General features: G+C 41.2%; 1 protein-coding gene across 2 annotated transcripts in view; it reads right to left on the bottom strand.

Annotated features, from left to right (window-relative positions):
- Positions 1 to 611: 611 nt before the first annotated feature.
- Positions 612 to 25,707, bottom strand: part of LOC115153991 (septin-8-A) — a 56,247-nt gene continuing 31,151 nt past the window's right edge. Inside the window, exons 5-10 of one of the 2 annotated variants that reach the window (XM_029699731.1) lie at positions 17,477 to 17,638; positions 15,659 to 15,755; positions 11,397 to 11,565; positions 10,241 to 10,373; positions 8,105 to 8,274; positions 612 to 1,901 (exon numbers count right to left, since the gene is read on the bottom strand). In XM_029699731.1, coding sequence (XP_029555591.1) covers positions 1,739 to 1,901; positions 8,105 to 8,274; positions 10,241 to 10,373; positions 11,397 to 11,565; positions 15,659 to 15,755; positions 17,477 to 17,638 — 894 coding nt within the window. In that variant the 3' untranslated portion in view covers positions 612 to 1,738. Of the gene's footprint in view, positions 1,902 to 4,737; positions 6,125 to 8,104; positions 8,275 to 10,240; positions 10,374 to 11,396; positions 11,566 to 15,658; positions 15,756 to 17,476; positions 17,639 to 25,707 lie in introns of those variants that run through there. The other variant, XM_029699732.1, reaches the window with a different exon arrangement.

Below are 25,707 nucleotides of genomic sequence, written 5' to 3'. Positions count from 1 at the left end.
GGCTCACACAGCAGTAGAAAAGCACAAGGGACACACATACTTCATCTCGTCAAAAATGTCCATTGTTAACTTCTCCCCCCCTTGGAGTATTGGTCCTATAAATTGTGCATTGATTTGACTTGTGCCCCCCTGTGATGTCTATGTCCACACTTGACACCATTGGAAAGCTGTCATCTAAAACATGGGGATTAAGTGCTCTGTAGATCATATATCAGGCCAAGGCACTTATCTGACTGTAAAGTAGAACCCTGGTCGATAACAAAGGGAGAGCCATTTCATATAGAATTTGTCTAACCCACTCCCAAGTACAATCTTAACAAAACGCATAACCTAGATCAGTGGTATTCAAACTTTTTCAGCGGGAACCCCATTTATTTCAGCTAGATTTTCTAGGAACCCCATTTTTTTTCTCTAAGAATTACTTGCAAACCCACCCCAAATCTAATGACACAACCTTAAAATCGGTATATTCCGATTTTTACATCAACAAATAACCTTTAATTTATTACATTTTCATCTCTTATCAAAATGAAAAGAAACCAATAAATATATTTACTAAATAAAATAGCATTTTTCTAATTATCTTTCTCAAAAACATTTGTATATTGTCCCATACAATAATCTGTACTCTTCAATTTCTGTTCCAAAAAAATATATATCATAATTTTGGCAACCCGACTGCAGTTCCCCCTGGGGTCGTGACCTAGACTTAGACTTCGAATACCACTGGCCTAGATGAACTGGAATATTACCATGCGGTCAGGTATGCACATTTAGTGTAGTTAAATTCCATACTGTATAGTTTCAGATTTGGCACACTGGAGTTTGACTTCTTGGAAAGAGTCATACTTTATACTACACACTACAAACTGGAAGTCAAATAAGCGTTAAATATGAATTGCACTATCAGACATATTTCATCCTTTAGTAATAGTTATTTCCATCTTAAATCTCTCTTTGTTTTAATGTAAGACGTCTCTGCAATGTTATCTTCATAAACCACAACCATTGGCCAAAACACTCTGGAATAGAATTCTGTCTGTGTGAATTAGTGTTTAGTGTTGAATCAAACCAGGGCAAAAGGAAAAATGTCCCCAAATTATAACATAACATTGCGCTGAATACTAAAATATTTCAGAGGTTGATGAACACCAGTTAGTTGTGTGTAGATTATAGTGTAATCCATAAAAACTATTCCATATTGTCCTAGCTCACAATAGGTAATATTATTACAAAATACAAAAAGTATTGTAGAATTTAAACAAAGAAACATGATACATAAAAAAAATTATAGTAAAATACAAATACATTTCCTCTTAATACTTTTCAAATAAATACTTTCCAACAATAAGTATTTCACAATTACATTCCCCTGAAAATGTACCTTGCATTGAACTTAAATAAAGTGTATGCAACCAATAAAATTTGATTTGGTGTAGTCATGTCTCCATTGTCTTTCAAACAACAATGGGTACTATCTATAGGGATATTGGCACCTACTTTCCACCATAACACATTTGGGGGGGGGGGGGTACTAAGATTGCAATGTAATATGGGAATGGCTGGTAAAGGGAAGAAGTGGAAAATTGTCCATGATCGATATGAATTTGTGATGATTGAATTAATTAAACGGTGGGTGGATATGTAACAATTTTGGTCTCCATTTTTCTGTATGATTGAAGTTCCATGCCCTGTTGATCTCTAGTCATCCCCACCTTCCCACCATGGGTGCTGAGACTCAGAAGAGGCCTTGCTTCCAGGTGGCATTGTGGACCAGGCACGTGCAGCACTGTATGGCCTGCCACCAGCTGTCGCATTTCAAAGGCTCCACACTGGCCTTGGCCATCATTACCTTGGAGTTGGAGACACTCACCCCAGACTGGTTCTCCGTCTTCACCAATCTGCTGACGAAAACACAGGTAAGACACGCAACGCCTCTCTTTGCCGCTATCACCACCCCTCACACTGTTCAAAACGCTTGAGACTGTTTGGTGTTGTGCTTTGGTGTTTGCTGTGTAATTATTTGACCAAGTTGGTGCTCATGTAAGTAAATATTAGGAAAGTATGTTAGAGGTAAAGTATTTATACAGTACCAGTCAAAAGTTTGGACACACCTACTCATTCCAGTGTTTTTCTTTATTTTTACTATTTTCTACATTGTAGAATAATAGTGAAGACATAAAAACTATGAAATAACACATATGGAATCATGTAGTAACCAAGAAAGTGTTAAACAAATCAAAATATATTTCAGATTATTCAAAGTAGCCACCCTTTGCCTTGATGACAGCTTTGCACACTCTTGGCATTCTCTCAATCAGCTTCATGAGATAGTCACCGGGAAGGCATTTCAATGAACAGGTGTGCCGTGTTAAAAGTTAATATCTGGAATTTATTTCCTACTTAATGTGTTTGAGCCAATCAGTTGTGTTGTGACAAGGTAGGGGTGGTAAACAGAAGATAGACATATTTGGTAAAAGACCAACTCCATATTATGTCAAGAACAGCTCAAATAAGCAAAGAGAAATGACAGTCCATCATTACTTTAAGACATGAAGGTCAGTCAATCTGGAAAATGTCAAGAACTTTGAAAGTTTCTTCAAGTGCAGTCGCAAAAACCATCAAGCGCTGTGATGAAACTGTTTCTCATGAGGACCGCCACAGGAAATGAAGACCCGGTTACCTCTGCTGCAGAGGATCAGTTCATTAGTTACCAGCCTTAGATTGCAGCCCAAATAAATGCTTGTTTCTTTTATTTGTTTAACACTTTCTTGGTTACTACATTATTCCATAGTTTTGATGTCTTCACTACTATTCTACAATGTAGAAAATAGTAAAAATAAAGAAAAGCCCTTGAATGAGTAGCTGTGTTCAAACTTTTGACTGGTACTGTGTGTGTGTATATATATATTCAGTTCACAATTACACCTTTGTTCTCACTTTATCAATAAGACAGGTCTGTCTGTTCCTGGTTGGTTCATAACATACTGTATGTCTATCAATTTATTTCATTTTTTACAGTTGAGTTTAAAACATGGAACCCACACACAATTGACTACATCTGTCATAATGTGTTTTCATTTGACGAAATCACTTGTGTGTTTGTTTTTCTGCGCCAGATTCAGAGCATCCACTGCAAGGAGATGGTTGACAAATAATACAGTACCTCGCCAGCCAAAGCAGTGTACATATTTTAATATGACCAAGCAGCTGCAGGGAGACTGGGACTCATGCAGACCGGAAGACACAGACAAGTTCTACGATGGTTTTAGGTGCCTATACAATGAAGTGTTGGCTCTGGAGGTCAGCGAGGACAACAATACTGAAGTCCCCCCCCCCCCCCCCCCCCCCCCCCACGAGGCCCACCAGAATGTCCCCCTGCCCTCCCCTCTGTGAGCTAATATCCTGTTGCACTGATAAACTGGTCTGAGTGTATGTGTGGGGGATTGTGTTTATATTTTGGGATTGAGGATACCTTGTCATGAACTTGGAACTGCCTCTTCCTTACCTATTTAGAGCTTTTTATATACAATACTTATTTTTAGTTTTTACTTCCTTGTACGAAAACATGTTTGTTCTGTTGACCTCCAAGTTATTCACTATAACTACTTTATTTACAAATGACAATGTGCTGCAAAGACGTTTTATTACTCATTTAAAGGTCGTCACATCTCAGAAGCAATGTGAGGAAGTGTTATAACATGTGCTTCTTTATTTACCACTAGCATTGAACTGAAGTTTGGGATACAGTGGAGTATTGTAATGCTTTCAACTGTCAAATACATTTTGTTTGTCATTGATGTTACGGTTTTCCAAATTGTGTAAAGATTTGTTCTCTTCGGTCGTTTCTGATAAAGCAGCTTGTTACTGTTTTGTCCCCAGAATCAAGCTATAACAGAGAAACATTACATTTCATGATCACACTTGTTAATGAAAATTATCCATAAGCCATCATCCCTTTCTACCTTATTTTTCCAAACTGGCAAAATAACAATTCTATACACATTATGATTATGCAATATAGTCTGCCATTTCAATTGGTCATGTTGGTAAATGGATGACAGAGCTCTGTTCTACTTTGGGTTGGGTTTTGTAATCATGTTTTTGAATTTGGCCTCAGGATTCCTTTTACAATCCAGTAAATAAATGTTCCCCCTCCCAAATCCAATAAGACATGTACAAAGCATATATCTTTCATCCCATCATAATGCAACTTGTGATTTGAAAAGGCAGTAGCTTAAAGCTAATTACATGGAGTTATGCCAACAAAAGCCTTCGGATGAAATTGACATTTGCTCATAAAGGCCTAACAAATAATATTTTTCAAATTAAGAAAGAAACCTTAAATAGGGAAGTGCTTTGAGGTTAGCTGGGAGGAGTACGACAGGGTCGTCCTAACTGTCTGGCTGACACTGGCACAGCACGAACCTCACCCAGCAGCTCAAGGCTCACACCTTGCAGAAGTCAGCATGTGGTGTTGTAGAGCAGAGTAACTTCCTCTTTCAACCATTGGTCAGGGCCCATTTCCCAAAAGGAAAGGTTAAGGTTAAAACCAGAGGGCTAATCTTTACTGCATGGATACCATGAGCTCTCCATTTCTATTGGCCTAAACTTACCTACTGAACTTCTCAAAGGGGGTATTGAGCAGGTATGCAAAAACATCAGCAGCTGGAGTCTCTCTCGAACTACACACTAGTTCTCTTAACAATCAAATAAATCACGGGATAGGGACACATCCAAGGCGAGGGCTTGCATTTATTTCCAATAAAAAGTGAGTACATCTTCTAGTCTTTCGATGTAAACATTTCTACTGTAAGTTGTGGCCTCTATTAGACGCTGCATTGTATATGGGTAGTGTAAACTGACTACTCACGTCAATGGCTTACGGTACATCACAAACATACAGCATTATGTACTTTATCTTATACATTTTAATAAAGCCAAGTAAGCTCAAAATATTCACATACATGTTTCTGGATGAATATAAAACAGCACCAGTATTTATTGTATATTTTAGGACTAGTTTACTCGATGGTACCTACATATACGTGTTTGCAAAAATATAAATATACAGGTATTGTACTTATATCAGTTTTGTTATTACTATTCATGACTAAGGTCTGGCCTAGTTTGGCACAGAATTCAGACCCCACTCTATAAGGTGTATGGCCACTGTCTAACATCAGATAGCGTAATCAAACGTCTGCACTGGTGTATGGCCACTGTCTAACGCCAGATAGCAGAACACTGGTGTATGGCCACTGTCTAACGCCAGATAGCAGAACACCGGTGTATGGCCACTGTCTAACGCCAGATAGCGCAACACCGGTGTATGGCCACTGTCTAACGCCAGATAGCAGAACACCGGTGTATGGCCACTGTCTAACGCCAGATAGCAGAACACCGGTGTATGGCCACTGTCTAACGCCAGATAGCAGAACACCGGTGTATGGCCACTGTCTAACGCCAGATAGCAGAACACCGGTGTATGGCCACTGTCTAACGCCAGATAGCAGAACACCGGTGTATGGCCACTGTCTAACGCCAGATAGCAGAACACTGGTGTATGGCCACTGTCTAACGCCAGATAGCAGAACACCGGTGTATGGCCACTGTCTAACGCCAGATAGCAGAACACCGGTGTATGGCCACTGTCTAACGCCAGATAGCAGAACACTGGTGTATGGCTGGTGGTGAGTTGGGTCCACCTACACTACCAGTAAATGCTTAGCCATTAACATTACATTAACTGACAACATGGGAGAACAAGGTAATACATGTCAGTACCAAAAAGCATTGAATGTTGAAAGTCCATGATTTGTTGTGCCTTCTGTCATAAAATCAGTGATGTGAGCAAAACAGATCAGTAAGTCTCAAACTAGAAAAAGAATAACCAAACAAAATGTAGAAAAAAACCAGCTCATAACATGAATGATCCTAGAAGGGAATGGCCACTCTCAGCGAGTCAGCTCTCTCTCGCTCAATCTCTTCATATCCTGTCCCATCAGCATCTTTGGTCCATGTACACAATGTCATGAAGGAATGTATAAAAACAACAAAAAAACGTTGACGTCGGTATGATGATGGAAGACAAATCCATGGTTGGCTTGGGCCCAGACATTAACTGAAAGAAAATGACAAAGGAAATGACAAACAATGACAAAATAAAGTGAACGAACACTGCAGTGAAAAGGCATACCACATTCTTTCAGAAAAATGTCTGACTTCATGAAGGTAAAGTATAATGAAAGTGAAATGAAAGAATAGAGAAAATAAGTGGATTGTCCCTCAGAGAATCATAACTTCAGTACAGCAGAATAAATGAAAGAGTGGCAGTTCTCAGAGCTGTCAAGGGAGGGAGCCCTTCAAACCCATTGTGATGAAAAACACTTTTTAATGGCACTGTAAATGTAAAGTTCCAACATAAAAATGGGGTTTCTCAACTAAACATTCCTTTGGCCTACAATAATGTAGTTAAAAAAATCCAAGCACTAACTCTGGAACTATAGAATCTGTCAGACTAACCCCAAAATGAATCAACTGTTTCACTAATATAACTGCCACTGCACATACACTACATGGCCCAAAGTATGCAGACACCTGCTTGTCGAACATCTCATTCCAAAATCTTGGGCATTAATATGGAGCTGGTCTGACATTTGCTGTTATAACAGCCTCCACTGTTCTGGAAAGGTTTTCCCCTAGATGTGGGGATATGCTTCCATTCAGCAGCAAGAGCATTAGTGAGGTCGGGCACTGATGTTGGGCGATTAGTCCTGGCTCGCAGTCGGCATTCCAATTCATCCCAAAGGTGTTCGATGGGGTTGAGGTCAGGGCTCTGTGCAGGCCAGTCAAGTTCTTCTACACCAATCTCGACAAACCACTTCTGTATGGACCTCGCTTTGTGCGCAGGGGCATTGTGATGCTGAAACAGGAAAAGGCCTTTCCCAAACAGAATCATCTAGAATGTCATTGTATGCTGAAGCATTAAGATTTCCCTTTACTGGAACTAAGGGTTCTAGCCCGAGCCATGACCAACAGCCCCAGACCATTATTCCTCCTCCACCAAACTGTACAGTTGGCACTATGCATTGGGGCAGGTAGCGTTCTCCTGGCATCCGTCAAATCCAGATTCGTCCATCGGACTGCCAGATGGTGAAGCGTGATTCATCACTCCAGAGAACGCGTTTCCACTGCTCTAGAGTCCAATTGCGGTGAGCTTTACACCACTCCAGCCAACGCTTGACATTGCGCATTGTGAACTTAGGCTTCTGTGCGGCTGCTCACAAAGCTCCCAACAAACAGTTTTGTGCTGACGTTGCTTCCAGCGGCAGTTTGGAACTCGGTAGTCAGTGTTGCAACCGAGGACAGCGGTCCTGTTCTGTGAGCTTGTGTGGCCTACCACTTCTAGGAGGAACAGCTGCTCAGCCATGAAGTTTCCACTTCACAATAACTGCCCTTACAATTGACAGGTGCATCTCTAGCAGGACAGAAATTTGACAAACTGACTCATTGGAAAGGTGGCATCCTATGACAGTGCCAAGTTGAAAGTCACTGAGCTCTTCAGTACGGGCCATTCTACTGCCAATGTTTAGCTATGGAGATTGCATGGCTGTGTGCTATATTTTATACACCTGTCAGCAACTGGTGTGGCTGACATAGCCGAATCCATTAATTTGAAAGGATGTCCACATACTTGTATATACAGTTTATTAGGTACACCACAGTGTATTATCCACTACTAGATGTTGTCTGTTGAAGCTAAAACATTTATGTGACTGCCTCAGAGAACCTGCCTCTCCAACCAGGACCTGCAAAGTTTAGGTATTTTCCATGTCTGCTCATATTCACATAACTCTATTTCAGTATACAATAAACACCGCACCCTGGTAGGGAACTTAGGGGGAGCAAAGAAGAATACCACATATGATCAGAACATGGACTCAGCCAGCTCTTTACAGCTTCTCACATAGTTTAAGTCAATACACTACTCCCTGCGATCTCAATTCACTCCTCTTGGGGAAAAAGGAAGTGAAAGCTAAACCTAACGTAAGAGAGGGTGAGGTTTGGGAGGAATAGAGGGAGATGAATGGAAAGCACTTACTTTTTTTTGTCCTTGTCCTTCTTGAGTGGCTGGGCTAAGGACAAAGTCTCAGCTGCCACCTTTCTGCGGTTGAAGGCGTTCATTTCCTCCTCCAGGTCTCGCCTCTTCTCCTCCACCTTCCTCTTCTCCTCCTGGTGCATGTGCTTCAGCTGCTCAAACTTGTTGTGTAACTGATAGCAGCAGAAAGAGATGCTATCAGGCCAAGAGCTAAAACTTGATCCACAATCCAATCACATTTTGAAAGTTCTACACAGGTATGAACATGCATTGTTACATTTGACTGTGTGTACAGTGCCTTCAGAAAGTATTCACACCCCTTGACTTTTTCCACATTTTCCTGTGATACAAAGTGTGATTAAAATGGATTTAATTGACTTTTATCAACGATCTACACAAAACTCTAATGTCAAAGTGGAAGAAAAATTCTAACTTTTAATTTTTTTTTATTATTAATTAGATACGTATTCAACCTCCTGAGTCAAGACATGTTAGAATCACATTTGACTGCAATTACAGCTGTAAGTCTTTCTCGGTAAGTCTTTAAGAGCTTTGCTCCCCTGGATTGTACAATATTTGCCCATTATGCTTTAAAAAATGATTCATGCTCTGTCAAGTTGGTTGTTGATCATTGCTAGAAAACCAATTTCAAGTCTTGCCATAGATTTTCAAGACGATTTAAGTCAAAACTAACTAGGCCACTCAGGAACATTCAATGTCATCTTGGTAAGCAACTCCAAGCAAAACTAACTTGGCCTTGTGTTTTAGGTTATTGTCCAGCTGAAAGGTGAATTTGTCTCCCAGTGTCTGTTGGAAAGCAGACTGAACAAGGTTTTCCTCTAGGATTTTGCCTGTGATTAGCCCTTTTCCATTTCTTTTAATCCTTAAAAAAAAAATCCCTTGTCCTTGCCGATGACAAGCATACACATAACATGATGCAGCCACCTACATGCTTGAAAATATGAAGATTGGTACTCAGTGACGTGTTGTATTTTTTTAATTTAACCTTTATTTAACTAGGAAAGTCAGTAAAGAACAAATTTCTATTTACAATGACGGCCAACCGGGGATCAGTGGCTGCCTTGTTTATGGCGACAGAATTTTACCTTGTCAGCTCGGGGATTTGATCAGCAGCCTTTCGCTTACTGGCCCAATGCTCTAACCACTAGGCTACCTGCCACCCCTAAGAGTGAGTCCATGCAACTTATGTGACTTGTTAAGCACATTTTTACTCCTGAACTTATTTATGCCTTGCCAAAACAAAAGGGTTGAATACTTATTGACTCGAGACATTTCAGCTTTTCATTTTTATTAATTTATAAACATTTCTAAAAACACAATTCCACTTTGACGTTATGGGATATTGTGTGTAGATCAGTGACAACAAATCTCAATTTAATCAATTTCAAATTCAGGCTGTAACACAACAAAATGTGGAAAAAGTCAAGAGGTGTAAATACTTTCTGAAGGCAATGTAGGTTTCAATGTCAAGCTCACCTTATCTACATGTAACTGACAAAATAAAGGATACACCAACATAAAGTCTCTTAATAGGACATTTGGCCACCATAAGCCAGAACAGTTTCAATGTATTTTACCATACATTCTACAAGTGTCTGGAACTCTATTGGAGGAATTCTTACACAAGAAATGCCATCATTTTTGTTTTTGTTGATGGTGGTCTCAGCTGCCGCTGTCTCAGGCGCCCCTCCAGTATCTCACATAAGTGTTCAATTGGTTTGAGATCTGGTGACTGAGATGTCCATGGCATATGATTTACATCATTTTCATGCTCATCAAACCATTCAGTGACCACTCGTGCCCTGTGGATGGGGGCATAGCCATGATAGCCAAAGTAATGGCCAAAATAATGGCCTGCCCATCATTTTTATACATGATGGTATGTTAATTACTTAACTCAGGAACCACACCTGTGTGGAAGCACCTGCTTTCAACATACTTTGTATCCCTCATTTACTGCCAAAATAATGTTCCCATTAATTTGGCAGTTACCTATATGCACACCACTGACTTATTTACAGTATATGGAACTGAATCCTCAATAAGACAGCAAACCCATTTCCTGAAATATTTCACTCCCCACAATCCCCCATTCCCAGCCAGCAGCCACACCCTCACCTCTCTCTCCTTCTCTTTCAGCTCTGCCTCAGTCTCCTTCACTTTGCTGACAAACATCTGTCGCATCTCCTCCTCTTTCTTCTGCAGGTCTCCCATGAACTCTTTCCTCTTGGCCTCATAGGTCTCCTGGAGACTGCGGACGGGGCAGAGGGAGAAAGAGAAATGGATTACTACATCTGAGCCTAACTACAGTACACCTCTGACAACACAGGGTTTAAATCACTCACAGAAAGAGCATCTTTACATGCTGAACTCTGAGATTAATTGGTCCGCTTCCCCAGTAACATATGACTAGCTTGATTGTTAATTTCATAGACAAACTGAAATGGTCCACCCACACAAACAGTGTGGTGAAGAAGGCGCAACAGCGCCTCTTCAACCTCAGGAGGCTGAAGAAATTTGGCTTGTCACCCAAAACCCTGACAAACTTTTACAGATGCACAATCGAGAGCAACCTGTCAGGCTGTATCACCGCCTGGTACGGCAACTGCACCACCATCAACCACAAGGCTCTCCAGAGGGTGTGAGGTCTACACAACGCATCACCTGGGGCAAACTACCTGTCCTCCATGACACCTACAGCACCCGATGTCACAGGAAGTCCAAAAAAATCATCAAGGACAACAACCACCCGAGCCACTGCCTGTTCACACTGTTACCATCCAGAAGGCGAGGTCAGTACAGGTGCATCAAAGCTGGGACTGAGAGATTGAAAAACAGCTTCCATCTCAAGGCCATCAGACTGCTAAACATGAATCACTATCTCAGAGAGGCTGCTGCCTACATTGAGACCCAATCACTGGACACTTTAATAAATGGATCACTAGTCACTTTAAACAATGCCACTTTAATAATGTTTACATATCTTACATTACTCATATCACATGTATATACTGTATTTTATACCATCTAGTGCATCTTGCCTATGCCGCTCGGCCATCGCTCATCCATATTCTTATATGTACATATTCTCATTCACCCCTTTGTGTGTATTAGGTAGATGTTGGGGAATTGTTAGATATTACTGCACTGTCAGAACTAGAAGCACAAGCATTTCGCTACACTCGCATTAACATCTGCTAACCATGTGTATGTGACCAATAACATTTGATTTGATTTTTGTTTGTGTGTTCTGTTCTCAGCCTTGCTGCCTCACCTGAACGGCTGACAGTCAGGGTCTGTATCTGTGAATCCCATCTCCTCCAGTTTGCAGCGGCGGTAGAGCTCGTAGTGTCTGGCGTGAGTCTGCTCTCTCAGATCCTCCATGTTCACCCTGATCAGCATCTCACGCAGCTTCACAAAGTCACAGTGGCTCTCGTTCTCCACTGGACGGGACAGCACAGAGACAATACAATGTCAATGAGCCCATGTTACTAATATCTTTCGGGGACGCATGGCTCTTGACCGTCGCCTCTCCCGAATCTGTACGGGAGTTGCAGCGATAAGACAAGACTGTAACTACCAATTGGATACCACGAAATATATATATTTGTTTTTATTAATGTCTCGCGGGCCGGATTGAAGTGCCCGGCGGGCTGTAATTTGCCCCCCCCCCCCTTTGAGCTAGAGGGTAGTGTACATTAATTATTACACTTCTGGACTTATGTTCCACTAACTCTCTGAGAAAAAGCTCTCTCATGCATCCCATCGTGTGGACTGAAACAGGAAGCATTTCCTGCTTTCTGACTGACATAAGTGGGGAAGAATTTGCCCTGGAGAAGACCAGAGGGAGCACATGGGCTACAGTGGTATACTGTAGGATATAGTGGAACTAAATATCAACCCCAGCTGTGAGCGCTGTGCTGGATGTAAGTATGCTGTTAAAAATAGTGCCAATTAGCGAGGCATTTCACACGGAACATGATTACCTTCCACATGATAGCCACTACACCGTGAGGGTAAAACATCCTTCAGTAAACAGAGACTGTGAAAATACTGTTTGAGGAAGAAATGACACACAAACAAATGAACTCAACTTTCAAGAATTTGAGGAGGAAAAATGGTTGATGACATCTGGCATCGAACAACCTCTCTGGTAAACTCTCCCCGCTGAGATCTGAGGTGATGACCCCTGCCCAAAGCCCCCAGAAACCCTGAGCCGCCAGGGCAGGGGATTCACACATTACACACACTCTGTGTACAGAAATAGCTGGGAGGGAAGAAATACCAGCGTTCTGCTATCTGTCATAGTCGTCTGGGCGTCACAAAAAAACAGCAGTGAGATCCTGGGGTGAGATTAGTAAAAGCCCTCAAAGGTCCTTTCTCTGTTTCTGGGTTATAATAACCCACACATGACTTAGGAAAGCTGTTTTGATTGTTTTCCTATGGGGTAGGGGATTCGGACTAAAACTGACTTTATCTTAGCGACGGAGATTCAATCAAGTAAACACAACATAACATGATTTCGACACCCACCATCTCATATACGATTAGCATTCCTGAAACTTTTTGTTCGAATAATGATAATTTAAGTTAATTGATTGCTCCTGAATTGGCCATTTTAATTTAAAGCATTCAGATAATATTCAATAAATATAGTACCAATATCCAAATTGGACCAAACTTCTTCCTACCAATGAGTAAGACATCAGAATACATTGTTTTGGGGGGGTGGGGGGGTCAAAAGCCACCCATGGACCAGACCCTCCACACCAACAACCAGTATACAGTATCAGTTCTCCATGTTTGACAAGTAGAATGAAGCTGTGGCTTGGAGTATTGCATCTCCCTACTATGTAATGTATTCCCTGTGAATCTGGTGATGTTCTTTTCCCCTGTTCAGGGAATTAAATAATGCAAGCGACTTCAATTATTATCATAAAGTACCGTAAAACTTAGATTAGTAGCCCCGGCGTTGCCTAAATCCCTGAACACAACAGGGGCTTATTAGAGACAGGCTTCTATTTAAGCTTGGCGTCTATTTCCTTAATGCACACAGCTTTTGCTCATTTGCATAGTTAACTGTTCAATTCCAGCATTTTAATCAATTTCTTCTTTACACACTGTCACATTTCTTTTGTCTTAGCATGCCTTCATTTCAGAATAATTATTCTCCTCTGACATGTTCGGCGATCTTTCTTTCGCTACTAGAGGTCGAACTAACAATTTCTGTGGGTCTGTACTCCCAAAGTTGACTGTTTTTGTGCTTGCTGTTAGCAACCAATGGCTAGCTTTTTCTTACTGGTTAGTGCTATGCGGGATCCTTGGGACATCCCTACCCCCCATTTTGAAGTTGAAAATGTAAATGGTTAGGTAAGAGTTAGGTTTAGGGTTTAGGGTAGGGACGTCCCAAGGATCCCGGATAGCAAGGGCCATTTCTTACTGCCGATAAAAACCAACGGATGATAGCCATAATATTTCTGTCATTATTATTATTTATTACATTAAATAATTCAGTAAACACCTCGTAAACAATTCATGGTAACTTCATAAACACTTCATTTAGACTGTTTATTTGAAACAGGCTTTTATTTTCTGAAACATGTGTCTATTCAAAGGGATACTTTAGGCGGCTCTTTGAGCCACAGCGTTTAATTGAAGTTTTACGGTAATTAGAAAGAACCAGGTTTTAATCACTAGATGTCGCTGTCCTGCTATACCGCTACACTCGTGTTTATTAAATAGATCACAACATTTCCTTTTCAACTTGTAGAAAAGGGTTAGGGTTACAATTCAAGCCAGTCATCCATGAAAGCAATTCAGTTTGTCCTAATAGCAACCTGATGCTTCAACCCAACTCTACTTGAATAATCCAACAAGTGGCCGCTCTCGGCTATCCCTATGCAATTTTCATATGAAGACTTTTCCTACAAGCTCAACACTGATGGAGAAATAGGCTTGGGAATAAAATGTTGTGACAACCTTAAAATAATTGATTGCATGGTCTTGAGTTTTTCAATAAAATTATCAGGAAATAGCTCTATATGTTTGGTGATTAGTGACATTTACCATTTAACCCAATACCATTACAATTGCGAAACACTAAACAGTGTGTGTGTGTGTGACTTTTACCATTGAAGATCATAACATTTAAATCATTAACTGCTGTAGCCTAATGGTTTGCTTGTTCACCAGGAATGGCCTAACAGTAACTAATCAATAACTTTTTTGAAGGATATAAACCACACACAAAAGGGTCCGTTTCCTGGACACAGTTTAAGCGTGAAAGGAGGACAAACGGAATTGCTTTCATGGAGGACTAGCTTGAATTGAGGATAACACCATTTATTTTCATCATGATCCAAATCTATTGGTTTTCTACCCAAAGTTGCAAAGAAAATATGATTTATTTAATAAAACACAAGAGACAAGCAAAATAGATAAACGAGTGTGGCGGTATAGCAGGAACATTGGCATCGAGTGGTCAAAACCTCTTACTTTGGGCCTTCCCTGTGGCTCAGTTGGTAGAGCATGGTGTTTGCAACGCCAGCATGGTGTGTGCAACGCCAGGGTTGTGGGTTCGATTCCCACGGGGGGGCCAGTAGAACAAAAAAAAAATGCATGAAATGGTATGAAATGCATGCATTCACTACTGTAAATCTCTCTGGATAAGAGCGTCTGCTAAATGACTAAAATGTAAATGCAAAATGTACTTTCACACTACTTTATGGTAAATAATGCAAGTGATTTTGATTACAAAATTTCAGTGGGGGGGATACATCACCAGATTCACAGGGAACACATTACATAGTAAGGAGAAGCAATACTCCAAGCCGCAGCTTCATACTTGTCAAACAGAGAACTGATACTGTGTACTGGTTGTTGAGGTGGGATTGGCATGGGGTGTGGGGGGTACGTGGGTGGCTTTTGACAAATGTATTCCTAATGTCTTACTCATTGGTAGGAAACAGTTGAGTCCAAATCAGATGTGTGCTATATTTATTGAATATTATATGGGTGCATTCGATTAGCCTCATTTCTGATATAAAACTACATTTCAACAAAATAATGTTTCTAGGAATTCTAACTACAGAATTTTTGGGGGAACAATCAGTTGGTGGGCGTCATAGTTTGCTGAAATGACATGGAACGACTGATTGGAATGCTCTCCTATGAGACCGGGTTTATAAATAAAACTAAACCACTGTCCTGGGAGGATTGGGGAATGGAAACAACAGGCACAGGATAATGGAGAGACCGTTCTGAATCTGAAAACTCCCAGCTGGGTTAAAATATTCTACCAGCAGTGCTCTGTGACATAATCTAATTATAACGTTTAGAGTCCCTGTCAACCACAGCTGAACGTCTATAAACAAAGCAAACACAATGTACTGTAGCAGTGTCCCTGTAGTAATACTACCAATAGTGTATTCATCGGCCTATGCCATTTCCCCAACACACTAGGGACTGTCTGAGCAGCAGTTCTCTCCTGAAATGGAAAGAGGAGCCGAGAGGTACAGAAAGAGGAGAGATACTCACCTTGTACTACTCCCCAGGGGTACTGCCTGGCCCTCACCGTTTTGTTTCCCACTTTAACCTCCTCGACGCTCCCCACCACAGCGAAGGGGAGGTGAGCCTGAAAGAGTTCAAAAGGTCAACAGTTCTGACCAGAAGCTGCTTTCAAACAACAATCTGTCTCTCACACAGGTTACACTCCTTCCTTACAGCGTAGTTGTTACGTGAATTAAGTTATCAATGTGCTTAAACCGAACTTCAATTAAACTACTCAGTCTGCCCCCCCAGAGGGTGTAAGATTCTGGTTGAATGAAGCAGATGGAGAGCCAGCTTACAATTGGTCAGAATGTTTATTTACAAGAGCTCTAAAATCCATACAATGCACACAGTCTTTAATACTACACATTTCGTCATACAAATGAACTTACATCAGTAGAGAACTCCACCCCGCTTTAGGCGGCTGTATTTTTCCACAGTACCCAGACCACCTGTCTCCTTATCTTTTGCCAGCCTAGCCGTTTTCAGGCAGTTGTTCCCCTCCCTAACTTAGGGAGGCCCATTTTCCTGTTCCTCTCACAAGGTCGTCTTATCAACTATGTCCTGTTCATTTTGAAATAGTAACAGTGTCTTACTCACACACAGTATTGGAATATAGTTTTTAACCCATTATTATAGCCTTATAATTACCTAACACATTTCAACAGGTTATATGGTTTCTGAGTGAAATCATTTAGTCAAACCTTTAATCATATAATTTCCATTACAGTAGTCAACATATTTATTAGGCAGGTCTAACTGCTTAGACAGATGGCCATGTTCTCCCCAATTTCGTGGTATCCAATTGGTAGTTACAGTCCTGTCCCATCGCTGCAACTCCCGTACGGACTCGGGAGAGGCGAAGGTCGAGAGCCGTGCGTCCTTCGAAACACAACCCAGCCAAGCCGCACTGCTTCTTGACACAACGCTTAACCCGGAAGCCAGCTGCACCAATGTGTGGGAGGAAACACCGTACACCTGGCGAACGTGTCAGCATGCATTGCGCCCGGCCCGCCACAGGAGTCGCTAGTGTGTGATGGGACAGGAACATCCCTGCCGGCCAAACCCTCCCCTAACCAGGACGACGCTGGGCCAAATTGTGCGCCGCCCCATGGGTCTCCCGGTCGCGGCCGGTTGTGACAGAGCCTGGACTCAAACCAGGATCTCTAGTGGCAGAGCTAGCACTGCAGTGCCTTAGACCACTGCGCCACTCGGGAGGCAAGATGGCCATGTTTACTAGGCAGGTGTAACTGCTTAGACAGCCATGGAAGAGAGGAAAAAGACAACAGGAGAGAAAATATGAATGTTTAATTTAGAATAAAACTTTGGTTGTAACAACGTTGCCATAGACAACACAAGAGTAACTCTAGGCCAAAACAGTGTTGACATAAGTTACTTCAGGGGCTGTGTTTAACATTTGGCCAGTTGTATTTAGAGGCATGTCTTGTTGGCCTGATTAATCATATGGTTCTGTAATTCTCCCAGAATTACTCTGGCCAGTGAGGTCCTACATCATGAGAAAAACACATTCACCAAAGCAACCTCAAGAATGAAGTGGTAAGCCAAAACTGTCTAGAGCCCAGGTAATGTCATCTAGCCCGAACACAGAGCTATAGGGTGGGTCCCGTAGACACTAGACAGGCCAGACAGACCAGCCCAGTTCTCTGTCAGATCAACTGATTTGCTGCTCTACCAATTCTCCATCAATGCGGTACACAGAGGAAGTTTCAAAGGGACTAAACAATGTGCAGCTATTAAAACCATATATTCCTATAGTGAGGGAAAAACAGTGAGTGAGTGACTCACATTCATGGAGGAGTTGATCTCTGTGACTGCGTGGTCGTCTGTGGGGAACTGATAGATCTGCACTCCGTTGCTCACCAGCTCACTCATGATTTTAATCTTGAATTTATGGAGCTCGCTCTTGGAGATTGTATCGGCTTTAGCGATGATGGGGATTATATTCACCTAAAAAGGAGAGAAAGGAGATCATTCTGGCCATCAGGATAAACTCCATCTGGTTTTTCAACAAACTGTACATCTTTAGAAATTCTGTTATGATTTAGAAAAGGTTTCATGGCGGTTGTATCTTAAAATTAAAGATTTACATTTACATTTTAGTCATTTAGCAGACGCTCTTATCCAGAGCGACTTACAGTGGTGAATGCATACATTTCATACTTTTTTTTTTTTCTGTGCTGGCCCCCCGTGGGAATCGAACCCACAACCCTGGCGTTGCAAACACCATGCTCTACCAACTGAGCTACAGGGAAGGCTAAAGATCAATGCATATCAGAGAATCTGAATTTGTCAGAGTATCATCAACAAATACTTGAAGTACTGAATGTTGCCATATGCAACCACGACGGGTTGATCTCAGTCAAACCCACACAGAGCAATAAAACAAACAGCAATTAAGAAAACAAACTGAACGGGGTCCCATCTCAGCACTAAAACAGTTGGGAAAATAAACACATTCATGTGACAGTACTGCTTTGGCTCCTCAGAGTACTGGGATGATGTAGATAATTATCATAGATTAAAGTCACTGACATCCTATAGCCAGGAGGTGATGAGAGAATTTGTTAGGGTCAAAAAGAAGGCCTTATTCGATGTAACCATTCAGCATAATTTTGCTACAAAGCAGATGTCATGGTTGTTTTGCATAGATGCCCCCGTCCTTTACACAAAGTCTATTGAGGTAAAAGAGCAGAGGTTCATCTCATCCCTAAACCAGACCACCTTACAATACTCTACTTTAGGTATAGGTCCCTCAGTGCTGTGAAACTGTCAACGTTCCGCCTCAATAGTTTTTATGAAAGTATAAGTCAAACCCCATTGCCTGTCTGCTTTACATCTTAGACCTATAGGCTGATTTTCAGTCTGCCCTGTGTCCCCTGTGAGAAGGCTCATTAGTGACAGCTCCGAGAGCCATGCTGTTGGCTGAGGTAAGCTGCCATGCTGTTGGCTGAGGTAAGCTGCCATGCTGTTGGCTGAGTTATTGACCTAGACTTGGGCGATATCCAGATTTATACAGGGGTATTTAAAAACACAGACCGTATGATTTTCAATACTGTTTAAAAAAACAAAAATGTTATATACACAGTATACAGTGCATTCGGAAAGTATTCAGACCCCTGAACGTTTTACACATTTTGTTAGGTTACAGCCTTATTCTAAAATGGACAAAAAAAATATCTACACACAATACCCAATAATGATAAAGCAAAAACAGGTTTAGACATTATAGCAAACGTATTAAAAAAAAAAAAAACGAATATCACATTTACATAAGTATTATGACCCTTTACTCAATACTTTGTTGAAGCACCTTTGGCAACAATTACAGCCTCGAGTCTTCTTCGATATGATGCTACAAGCTTGGCACACCTGTATTTGGGGAGTTTCTCCCATTCTTCTCTGCAGTTCCTCTCAAGCTCTGTCAGATGGGGAGTGTCACGGCACAGCTATTTTCAGGTCTCTCCAGAGATGTTCGATCGGGTTCAAGTCCAGGCTCTGGCTGGGCCACTCAAGGACATTGAGACTTGTCCCGAAGCCACTCCTACATTGTCTTGGCTGTGTGCATAGTGTCGATGTCCTGTTGGAAGGTGAACCTGCACCCCAGTCTGAGGTCCTGAGCGTTCTGGAGCAGGTTTTCATCAAGGATCTCTCTACTTTGCTCCATTCATCTTTCCCACAATACTGACTAGTCTCCCAGTCCCTGCCGCTGAAAAACATCCCCACAGCATGATGCTGCCACCCACGCTTCACCGTAGGGATGGTGCCAGGTTTCCTCCAGACGTGACGCTTGACGCAAAGGAGTTCAATCTTGGTTTCATCAGACCAGAGAATCTTATTTCTCATGGTCTGAGAGTCCTTTAGGTGCCTGTTGGCAACCGCCAAGTGGGCTGTCATGTGCCTTTTACTGAGGAGTGGCTTCCGTTCGGCCACTCTACCATAAAGGCCTGATTGGTGGAGTGCTGCAGAGATGGTTGTCCTTCTGGAAGGTTCTCCCATCTCCACATCGGGTTATTGGTCACCTCCTCGATCAAGGCCCTTCTCCCCCGATTTTTCAGTTTGGTTGGCTCTGAGTCTTGGTGGTTCCAAACTTCTATACAGTGGATTCGGAAAGTATTCAGACCCCTTGACTTTTTCTACATTTTGTTAACCTCTCTAGGGTAGGGGGCAGTATTTGCACGGCCGGATAAAAAAAACGTACCCGATTTAATCTGGTTATTACTACTGCCCAGAAACTAGAATATGCATAATTGTTTGATTTGGATAGAAAACACCCTAAAGTTTCTAAAACTGTTTGAATGGTGTCTGAGTATAACAGAACTCATATGGGAGGCAAAAACCTGAGAAGATTCTGTACAGGAAGCGCCCTCTCTGACCATTTCTTGGCCTTCTACACTCTCTTTATTGAAAACTGAGGATCTCTGCTGTAACGTGACACTTCCTACGGCTCCCATAGGCTCTCAGAAGGCGGCAGAACGTTGAATGATGACTTTGCAGCCCATGGCTGAAAAACAGTAGCGCATTTGGTAAGTGGTCGATCTGAGAACAATGAGACGGGGGCGCGCGCATGCACGTGAAGAGTCCATTTTAGATTTTCAGTCTTTGAACGAAAACAGGGTTTCCCGGTCGGAATATTATCGCTTTTTTAACGAGAAAAATTGCATAAAAATGGATTTTAAACAGCGGTTGACATGCTTCGAAGTACGGTAATGGAATATTTAGAATTTTTTTGTCACGATACGCGTCGGGCGCGTCACCCTTCGTTACCCTTCGGATAGTGTCTTGAACGCACGAACAAAACAGAGGATATTTGAACATAACTATGGATTATTTTGAACCAAACCAACATTTGTTATTGAAGAAGAAGTCCTGGGAGTGCATTCTGACGAAGAACAGCAAAGGTAATCCAATTTTTCTTATAGTAAATCTGAGTTTGGTGAGTGCCAAACTTGGTGGGTGTCAAAATAGCTAGCCCGTGATGGCGAGCTATCTACTCAGAATATTGCAAAATGTGCTTTTGCCGAAAAGCTATTTTAAAAATCGGACATAGCGATTGCATAAAGGAGTTCTGTATCTATAATTCTTAAAATAATTATATTTTTTGTTAACGTTTATCGTGAGTAATTTAGTAAATTCACAGGAAGTTTGCGGTGGGTATGCTAGTTCTGAACGTCACATGCTAATGTAAAAAGCTGGTTTTTGATATAAATATGAACTTGATTGAACAAAACATGCATGTATTGTATAACATAATGTCCTAGGAGTGTCATCTGATGAAGATCATCAAAGGTTAGTGCTGCATTTAGCTGTGGTTTATGTGACACTATATGCTAGCTTGAAAAATGGGTGTCTGATTATTTCTGGCTGGGTGCTCTGCTGACATAATCTAATGTTTTGCTTTCGTTGTAAAGCCTTTTTGAAATCGGACAGTGTGGTTAGATTAACGAGAGTCTTGTCTTTAAAATGGTGTAAAATAGTCATATGTTTGAGAAATTGAAGTAATAGCATTTCTAAGGTATTTGAATATCGCGCCACGGGATTCCACTGGCTGTTGAGTAGGTGGGACGACATACCCTACAGCCTTATTCGAAAATATCTTAAATAAAATGTTTTTCCTGAATCTACACACAATACTCTATAATAACAAAGCGAGAACAGGTTTTTCAAAATGTTAGCAAATGCATTAAAAATAAAAAACAGAAATACCTTATTTACGTAAGTATTCAGACCCTTTGCTATGAGACTCGAAATTGAGTTCAGGTGCATCCTATTTTCATTGATCATCCTTGATATGTTTCTACACCTTGATTGGAGTCCACCTGTGATAAATTCAATTGATTTGACATGATTTGAAAAGGCACACACCTGTCTATATACGGTCCCACAGTTGACAGTGCATGTCAGAGCAAAAACCAAGCCATGAGGTCGAAGGAATTGTCCGTAGAGCTCAGAGGCAGGATTGTGTCGAGGCACAGATCTGGGGAAGGGTACCAAAACATTTCTACAACATTGAAGGTCCCCAAGAACACAGTGGCCTCCATCATTCTTAAATGGATGAAGATTGGAACCACCAAGACTCTTCATAAACATACCCCCTCAAAAAATGCTAACCTCTCACCATTACAATAACAGGGGAGGTTAGCATTTTTTGAGCATGTCTTGGAGGTATGATATTAAATGCTAACCTCCCCTGTTATTGTAATGGTGAGAGGTTAGCATGTCTTGGGGGTATGATATTAAATGCTAACCTCCCCTGTTATTGTAATGGTGAGAGGTTAGCATGTCTTGGGGGTATGATATCTGTGCGTCTGTAGCTCTCACTCATCATTATTCACAATTCATTGAGGATTATCTGGAATAATGGTAGCATCCACATGAATGTGGAAGTGTTTAGAAATATATTATATTCTTATTTACAATAGAAGTGACTCCAAAATGACAGAATACATTATTTGCCATTCATTTCTATTGGGCACAAAATAATCTGAAACACAACCAAAACAAACAGCAGATGCATCCAACAAGTTTATAGTCACAAGCTTGATGTAGTAATTGCGTGCTAGGAATATGGGACCAAATACTACACTTCTGACTACTTTAAAACACATAAGTGAATTTGTCCCAATGCTTTTGGTCTCCTAAAATGGGGGGACTACATACATAAAGCTGCTGTAATGTTTTTAGTGGTTCACCCTATATGGATGAAAATACCCTCAAATTAAAGTTGACAGTCATAGTCATTGTATCATTTCAAATCCAAAGTGCTGGAGTAGAGCCAAAACAACAAAAAATGTGTCACTGTCCCAATACTTTTGTGGGGTTCCCCCGCAAAGCCTGGTGAAGTCCATGGTACAAAATCAGCTAAAAAAAAAAGGTGAGGGAACCCAGTGTGAATCAGTGATGCCTCGCAACATGTCAAACCAAGCAAAGAAGCGGAGGTGCTCACTAGATTAGTGTCGTAGGTTCAACAGTGTGTGAGGATGGCCATGAAATGGACAATTAAAACCACATCAAAATATGTTGATGTATGCCGTGTTTGTGGTGAAACGTACAATTGTAACAGGAACAAACATAACCTTTTGGAAGGGAAATTGCCTTTATTGCGACCGGACTACACTGGCTTTAGAAGAAATAACTGGACCGGCCACACTGAGTGATGGGTTTTCAAAAGCAGTATATGGCTCCTGTCAATCTTCTACTCAAATATATAAAGTGCCAATGACATGGAAAGAATCAGCTATTTTTGTGAGGGAAAGAGCAAATTCTAGAGTTAGAACGAAAAGATGTCTTAACCCCCATAAGGTACCAAGAGTGTCTGTTCAGGAAAGCACAAAGAGGCCGGCGAGATGAGTCCTGTTCAGGGATCAGCCGCCAGATATAGGAATTTAATCACTACAAGCAACGGTTTTTGGTGCATCATCGATTGTAGGTGACAACTAAAGTGATCAGCGGATAGGTCAAGTAAATGCTCTACCTTGGAACAACATGTCTGTCTATCTAAAACTCACTTTTGTCAATGCAGCTGCAGATACATTTTGTTTATTGTCCCAGTATTAATCATTATGATAAGTCTATGAAGTGTAAAGGTCGAAAACATTGTTGCACAAGTCCTACAGGCTCACGTCTGTATGCTACATTTAATATCTTCAGTTGATAATAGTGCCAATTGTAGCCTAGATAATTTATGCAGTTTGTTTTTTTTCCTTGACAATGAAGTCACTGATAAAGCCCATTTTATGTGGCACATAAAGTTTCTTATTGAAAATGTGTTTCATAATGCATGACGACCGTTTCAGATATTAAAACTTTATTTTCCTTTTATGCAAGGTCTCAACTACAGTACTTCTGTAGTAGATTTTTTTTACCACAGAAAAAGTGAAAGACAAAACAGTGCAGGTAGCCACCGTGCCTCTTTCACATGCATTGCTTGCTGTTTGGGGTTTTAGGCTGGGTTTCTGTACAGCACTTTGAGATTTCAGCTGATATACGAAGGGCTATATAAATACATTTGATTTGAGGTAAAATCAGTGTGCAGGTGAGGTTGGAAGACCAAAAGGGCTGATATGAAAACCACACCACAAATACATCAGCCCAGAGAAATACCAAAGTATTTGATGCAAGAACTGCTAACACCATGTGCGCCTCACAGAAGACCTCATCCAAAATCATCCTATGTCCATTTTGACATAAAAAGTCAGCAGGACCGTCAGAGCAGACAGACCTCATGCAGCGATTTGATAAAGACTGATCTGAAGCCAGAGTCTGGAAAGCACTCAATCTCAAGTAGATTTGAGGATATCAACCATATAGTGTTTTGGATCAGCTACCACAAACCCAATTTACACAGAGAGAAGAATAAACCATCTGCTCGTTTGGATCGCAGACAGAGGCACAAACATTGACAGTTGATTTCATCTGTAGTGCTGTGACCCTAGAATGGACATCATGTTATATGCCACAGTTCCAGGAGTAACAAAAGAGAGGAAACACGTAGAACTGTCACCAATGACAATGTAGATGCACACAACTTGTATTTACTTTTATAACGTTACATTCTTTTATTTGTGTAATTACTTTAACTGAAAATATTCTATGAACCTTTTTTTTATCATTTGTGTAATTACTTTTATTACAATCTTATGTACAGTTACATTTCTTCCTGTTGTTCCTGTCTGAAAAACTGTATATAGGAATAAGTTTTATGGGCTGTGATGTGTAAAGCGTGTCAGAGCAGTAACAACTGCTATAGCCTAGCCTTCTCCAAATTCTCTGGGCCAACACTGGAAAGCCCACACTTTTTCTACTTTGAAAGTTGTTACTTATTTCATCCAAAAAAGGCAACTACAAGTTCATTTACAATAAAGTCATACAATCATCTGAGCATTGATGTTTCAAAATCTGGATTATTTATTGAAGTCAAGTGAAGGAGAAAAGTGAAAGATTAAAAAAATGCAGTTTATAAACAACTATGGGTGACAGGTTACATCTAGACCCACTCTATACTTTAGATAGGGCCCAACTGAAAATCTTTAAGCTAAATTATAAAATGTACTGTGTGTGTGTGTGTGTGTGTGTGTGTGTGTGTGTGTGTACGAAATACATTCTACTATTCCATACAGCTCAATGGCAAAAGGGCCTGTTTCCACAACAACAACAACATCCTAGACTACATCCAGTAAGTATTTTAAGCAGATGAGATAATACCTGCAGTATTTCTCAACATAGCATCTAAAAGGACTCATGTAAACTCAGTCATGTTTGCAAAAGCCCCAAGCTGTCCCAACACTGAATCGTCATTATAATAATCATCTCTCAAGGTGTTCATCATCCCCAAAAACCTCGGTGATGATAGACAGAGCGGATTTCCCCCCCTCAATTCAGAAAAGTAAGGGAATTGTGCTCAGACTGTTGTCAATGATTTTGTCAGGGTTACCCTCATTGGCTGATGTGCAAGAAACAGAGACACTCCCATGAACACCTGTGTGTGCCATCTCAATTGCAAGGTCATGTAATTTCTCTCTCAGCTATTGCCTATGCTCCACTGACCAGCCTATGTCTTGGTTGGAATTGTTGTCCTGAATGCCTCTCCAAAGGACTTGAATTGCCCTCACATGCTGTACGTCCTTGCAGTTATCACAATTGTCACAGCAGTCATGTTTGGGTGATATTGGTTGCGTGACCTCAAAGAGCTGTAACAGTTTCACCCACCTGCAGCTGGTACTGTTTTACACATACAGTCTCATTTTATCTGAAACGCCAACAAGCGGTCTTCCATGGTACAACATAAGTGAATGTTATGTGTCGTCCCTCCCCGCTCTGCCATATGCCTGCATGTAGGACTCAAGGTCTTGAGGTGGTCCATAGTTGACTACATGATGGACACCCTTAAAGTCTAGCCCCATTCCCAGTGCAGAAGTAGCCATCACAACTCTGAGATTAAATGACTCATCTTTCAAGGCAGCGATGATGCACAGTTTTATATGCTCGGGTATCTCCGAGTGGTACATGTTGAAAAGCCT

Source organism: Salmo trutta, chromosome 19 (assembly GCF_901001165.1).
Source record: "Salmo trutta chromosome 19, fSalTru1.1, whole genome shotgun sequence".
Lineage (NCBI taxonomy): Eukaryota > Metazoa > Chordata > Actinopteri > Salmoniformes > Salmonidae > Salmo > Salmo trutta.
This window is presented reverse-complemented; position numbering and strand designations above follow the sequence as displayed.